The 6,142-nt window shown below is 41.4% G+C and overlaps 1 protein-coding gene across 1 annotated transcript in view; it reads left to right on the top strand.

The window, feature by feature from the left end:
• The first annotated feature begins 263 nt into the window (after window positions 1-263).
• The window catches only part of LOC111140265 (mitochondrial ornithine transporter 1-like), a 20,929-nt gene continuing 15,050 nt past the window's right edge, over window positions 264-6,142 (top strand). Inside the window, exon 1 of the mRNA XM_022492572.1 lies at window positions 264-277. Within this exon, the coding sequence (XP_022348280.1) occupies window positions 264-277 (14 nt within the window). The remainder of the gene's footprint in view (window positions 278-6,142) is intronic.

Here is a 6,142-nt window from a genome sequence, read left to right as displayed (position 1 = left end):
CTGTTTTAGACAGTAAGAGCTCCACTCAAATGTATCCCCTTCTCTGAAGACTCTCCTGACCACACAACTGGGATGCATTTGCTCTCTGAGCTGCCATAACACATTGCCTGCGTGTCTTTCATGAAGTTGTCATGCAATCTGCTTTTTAAAAATGATTATATCCTTAAGAATCTTACCCTATGCTTAATATGTTGTGGGGGACATTCCTGATTAGCTAACAAAACCCTGCTTCCCCCTGAGCTCCCTCCAGGTCTGCAGTGGTGATGTCTCAGGAAAGGTAGGCATCTCCTACAGTCCCAAGGGGGTAAGTCATCATTGGTCAAAACCAGGGGTCAGCAAATCACAACCTGCTAGCGAGATCTGGCCTGCCATTTTTCTCTTTTCTTTTCTTCTCTTTTTTCTTTCTCTTTTCTTTTTTCTTTCCCTTTTCTTCCCTTCCCCTTCCTTCCTTCCTTTTCTTTCTTTCAAAAGATTTTTTTTATTAATTTCTTTGAGAGAGAGAGAGAGTGCAAGCGTGCACAAGTGGCAGGGAGCAGCCAAAGGAGAGGGATCCCTAGACTCTGGGATCATGACCTGAGCTGAAGGCGGAAACTTAACCAGCTGAGCCACCCAAGCACCCCATGGCCTGCCATTTCTTTTTGTAGGGTCATGAGCCATACAAACAAAAACAAAAACAAAAACAAAACAACAAACAAACAGCCTCCTTGGCAGGAGTCCGTGCCAGGTGGACTTGGCAGGTGAGGTGTGAGAGGTGAGGGACTCCTTGGCTGGCAGGGGAGGCTTGTGTTAGTGACCTGAGAACTTCTGGGAGGTGCATGGCATGGAAACAGGAAGCCATAGCCCCACTTCGGATGGGTGGCAGTCTCCCAGTGTGGAGCTACGAGGGCCTGCAGAGACCTTTGGCTCTGATGCTCACTGTATAGTATAAAGGACACCCTGAGAGGCCGAGTGCGTTTGCCCATGATTGTGCAGCTAGATGGTATCCAGACAGGGCTAGGACGTTGGTTCCTTGGTTCCTTGACTGGTGCTGTTGTTGTCTTTGTTTTAAAACTCCATAGTGGGCAACTGCCCTCCTGGGGGTGGAGGTTAATCTCAAGCCTCTGCTGCCAGCTGTCTGGATTGGGACATTGGGCCATCGTGGACTGAGATGATCTCGGTGTCATATACACATGTTCTTTTCTGTGTCCCTCCTTTTTTTTGAAATAGACCTCCCCCATCCAGCAGGTTTTTGGTCCAGTTCATCTGCTATAAAATGCTGGGAAGCTGGCACTGCCTGTCTGCTAGTGTAGGAGAAATTCCAGAAATTCCAAGCAGCTGGGATGGGGGAGGATTTGAAGAAGTTAGGTCATTGTATAATGTTGAAATGAGGCAGTGTGGAGCTCAAAAGTTAAATTCCTTCATGAGGAACCTTGGTCTCCCTTTAAAATACAGTAGGTTTTTTTCTTTCTTTTTTTTTTTTTTAAATACAGTAGTTTTTTTTGACAACTATAACCCGCTCCCTGCTTTGACCTTGTTGCTGTATGCCTTAACTAGCCTAGCTTCTCAATGTGACCTAGACCATTGACGTTTATCCTCTCGTGCCAAAATTCATGATTCTCTTGGCCATCTGGATGTCTTCTTTGGAAAAATGTCTATTCAGGTCATCTGCCCATTTTTAAATCAGAATGTTTAGGTATTTGTCGTTATTGTTGTTTTTGGTGTTGACTTAGATATTTTGAATATTAACCCCTGGTCAGATGCATCATTTGCAAATATCGTCTCCTGATGCATCATTTGGAAATATCCCCTCCCATTCAGTAGGTTGTCTTTTTGTTTTGTTGGTGGTTTCATTCACTATGCAGAAGCGTTTTATTTTAGTGTAGTCCCAATAGTTTGCTTTTGTTTCCCTCACTTTAGGAGACCTATCTAGAAAAAGGTTGCTAGGCCAGTGTCAGAAGTCTTACTGCCTATGTTTTCTTCTAGCAGTTTTATGGTTTCAGAGCTCACATTTAGGTCTTCAGTCCATTTTGAGTTTATTTTTGTGTATGGTGAAAAAAAGTTTCCTTCTTTTGCATGTAGCTGTCCAGTTTTCCCAATACCATTTATAGAGGAGACTGTCTTTTCCACCATTGCATATGGCTGCTGCTTCTGTTGTGGAGTAATTGACCCTGTAAGTGTGGGTTTATTTCTGAAACTTTTATTTATTTATTTTTAAAGATTTTATTTATTTATTTGACAGAGATCACAAGTAGGCAGAGAGGCAGGCAGAGAGGGAAGCAGGCTCCCCGCTGAGCAGAGAGCCAGATGCGGGGCTTGATCCCAGGACCCTGGGATCATGACCTGAGCCAAAGGCAGAGGCTTAACCCACTGAGCCACCCAGGTGCCCCTGAAACTTTTTTTTTTTTAAGATTTTATTTGACACAGAGAGAGACCACAAGCAGGGGGGAGTGGCAGGCAGAGGGAGAGGGAGAAGCAGGCTCCCCACAAAACAGAGGAAGCCTGATATGGGACTCCATCCCAGGACACCGGGACCATAATCTGAGCTGAAGGCAATCACCCAACAAACTGAGACACCCAGGTGCCCAGTGTGAGTTTATTTCTGGGCCTCTATTCTGTTCTTTTGATCTATGTGTCTCTTTCTGTAGCAGTACTGTACTGTTTTGATTACTACTGCTTTGTAGTATTTTTTTTTTTTCAGAAGGAAAAGGTTTAATATAAAGATTCAAGATTCACATCAATATAAANAGTACTCAAATTTGTACATAAATGCCTATTCTGCTTACCAGAACTTATCTCTAGTGACTTTGAGGGAGAGGCCAAACACAAGGTTAGACAGACTGTCCCAATTTCTTGATTTATGAGCATATCTGTTTCCTCTTTTTTCTGGGGTTTTTGTTCCATCCAAGGTTTCACCAATTTTCATCTGAGTCCCAGGCCACATAATTTTAGGCAATTTCTTTAAGTCCATTGGAGACCTCTCTTTTCTCAGTCTGGAAGGCAAGTCTTTACATGTTCTACTTCAGAGTCCTCTCCTTCGTCCCACGATAAAACTACTTCCATTTTCTACCCTGAACTTTCTTCCTCTTCTGGCTCAGAATCTTCTACTTCTTTAGTTACAATAATCTCCAAGGCATCTTTGGTCATTTCTTCAAGTCCATGCTTCATGTTTAACGCAGTATGGCATTGGAAGATTGAATCCTTTCCTCACATAATTCCAAAGCCACCTCTTCTCCCTTCTTCCCAGCTTCAAGCCTCCTGCCTCCCTCCTCTTCTAACTCTGAGCCGTCTTCCTCTCAAGGGTTTGTTTTGCTTTCCACTCTAAAGATCCTTCCTCCTGAGTCTCTAAGTTCTTCACCTTCTCTGGCTCAGCAACCTTTACCTTTTTAACAAATAGCTCAAGCCATCACTAGTTTCCTCCCCAGTTCCATGCTTTGAGTTTACTAGTTTTATCTACTTTTTCTTGAATTTTTATCTTCCTCCTTTCTTTTTTCATTTTGTGGGAGTGTATCTTTCAGTAATTCTTTCATAAATGATTTCTGGCTGGTAAATTTGATGAGGCTTTACATATCTGAAAAGGTCCTTCACCACCCTTAAGGCTTAAATGCTCATTTAACTGAATATAGAATTTAAATTCAAAATCACTTTCCCTTAGAATGTTGAAGACATTAACTCCATTGCTTACTAATATTCAGTGTTGCTGATGAAAAGTCTGCTGCCAATGCAAGTCTTGCTCCTTCATCTTCTCTGGAGGTTTGTAGAATATTCACTTTATTCTTTAAATTGAAAGGGATTCTTTTCCCATCTTTGCTTTGACCAGTTCATCCTCTGCAATGTCTCTGTTCCCTCCTGTTACTTCTGTAGGATGCTCTATCTCTGCGTCCATCAACTGTATTGCTTATGGCTTCTTCCCCACTCCCCATGACTTTGTGTTTTTGTGATTCATCATGGGACAATTCCTTACCTTGGTTTGTCTTGTATGCTTTAGCTTCATCTAATTTGCTAGTTACTTCTTTTCTTCTAAAAATCAAATTTTCAATATCCTCAACTATTTTAGAGTGTGCTTCTTCTATTTTCTTAATCCTGTGACTATATCTTTTATTTTTTACTACTCCTTTTTGGCACTAGAATTTTTTGGATTTTTCATTCTAAAATTTCCTTCAGGTCATATTTTAAGAAGGATTTTAAGTTATTTACTTGAAAAAGAGAATGAGCACAAGTGTGAGTTCAAACAGTGTGGGGAAGAGGCAAGAGGGGCAGAGGGAGGGGGGAGAAGCAGGCTCTCTGCTGAGCAGGAAGTCCAATGTGGGGTTGGATCCCAGGACCCTGAGGTCATGACCTGAGCTGAAGGCAGATGATTAACTGAGTCACCCAGGCACCCCTTCTTCAGGTCATTTTTAAGAAATTGTCTTATCTTTTCAACCACTAAGTCCAGCTTTTCCATCAAGCCTTTAAACTTCCTCATGATAACTACTGACGTGTCTCTGCATTTTCAGTCTAATACCTGAGCCATCTTCTGGTCAGTTTCTGTCAATGAAATTCTTTCCCCATGGTGATATTTTCCTATTTCTTTGTGAAAGTCTNAAATTCTTTCCCCATGGTGATATTTTCCTATTTCTTTGTGAAAGTCTAGTAATTCCTTCCTTCCTTTCTTTCTCTCAAGATTTTACTTTTAAGTATTCTTTTTAGCCAATGTAGGGCTCTAACTCGAGTTGCAGCTCTTCTGACAGCCAACCAGGCATGCCAAGTCTAGCAGTTTCTGACTGTACATGAGACATTGTTGATATGTATTCAAAACAGAAGTGTTTTATTTTTCTGAAGAGTAATTTTTGTTTTTTCAGGCCCGCTAAACTCTCCCAAACTAAAAAATCTTAAAAATATCTATATGTATCTATATACATCTATATATACCTATCATCCAGTGAGGGTCTTCACCTACAAGGAAGTTATTTGCAGAGCAGTATTTGGTCTTCAGCACAGCTGTATCTCAGTGCCTCGACAAGGGATCCAGCCTGAGGACACATGCACACACACACACACACACACACACACACACACACGTGTGCGCACGCGCCAAGGGCTTTGTAGTATATCCAGAAATCTGGGATTGCAATACCTCCATCTTTGTTGTTCTTTCTTGAGATTGCTTTGGCTACTCAAGAACATTTGTGCTTCCATACAAATCGTAGGATTATTTGTCTGGTTCTTTGAAAAATGCTGGTGGTATTTTGGTAGGGATGGCATTGAATCCATTGATGTGCTTTGGGTAACATGGACATTTTAACAATGTTTGTTCTTCCAATTCATAATCATGGTACAATGTTCCATTTGTGTTGTCTTCAATCTCTTTCTCATTGCTGTATAAGTTGCAGAGAACAGGTCTTTTACCTCCTTGGTTAAATTTATTCCTAAGTCTTTTATTCTTTTTGTTGCAATTATAAATGGGATTGTCTTATTAATTTCTTTTTCTGCTACTTTGTTATTAATGTAAAAGAAATGCAGCAGATTCTGTATATTTTTGTATCCTACAAATTACTTCATTTATCAGTATTTATTTGACAGAGAGAGACATGCAGCAGGAGAGGGAACACAGCAGGGGAATGGGAGGGGAAGAAGCAGACTTCCTGCCAAGCAGAGAGCCTGATATGGGGCTCGATCCCAGGACCCTGGGGTCATGACCTGAGCTGAAGGCAGATGCTTAATGACTGAGGCACCCAGGCACCCTCTTCATTTATCAGTTCTAATAATCTTTGTTATTGTTGTTCTTGTTGTTTTTTGTGAGGTCTTTAAAAGTTTTCTTTATTTAAAGTAGACTCCATGTCCACTGTGGTGCACAATGCGGTGCTTGAATTCGTGACCATGAGAGTAAGACCTGAGCTGATATCAAGAGTTAGATGCTTAACCAGCTGAGCCACCCAGGTGCCCCTAAGGTTTTCTGTATGTACTATCCTGTCCTGTGCTGATAGTGACAGCATAACTTCTTCCTTACTAGTTTGAATGCCTTGTATTTCTCGTGTGATTGCTGTGGCTAGGGCTTCTAGTACCATGTTAAATAAGTGGTGAATATGGACATCTCTGTCTTGTCTCTAATCATAGAGGGAAAACTGTCAGCTTTTCAGCATTGAGTGTGATGTGAGCTGTGGGTTTATTATGCTGAGGTGTGTTC

The sequence above is a fragment of the Enhydra lutris genome, unplaced genomic scaffold (genome assembly GCF_002288905.1).
Source record: "Enhydra lutris kenyoni isolate GAN:26980312 unplaced genomic scaffold, ASM228890v2 scaffoldscaffold343, whole genome shotgun sequence".
NCBI classification, from domain to species: Eukaryota; Metazoa; Chordata; class Mammalia; order Carnivora; family Mustelidae; genus Enhydra; species Enhydra lutris.
The sequence above is the reverse complement of the archived record's forward strand: the minus strand, read 5'-3'. Positions and strand labels throughout refer to the sequence as shown.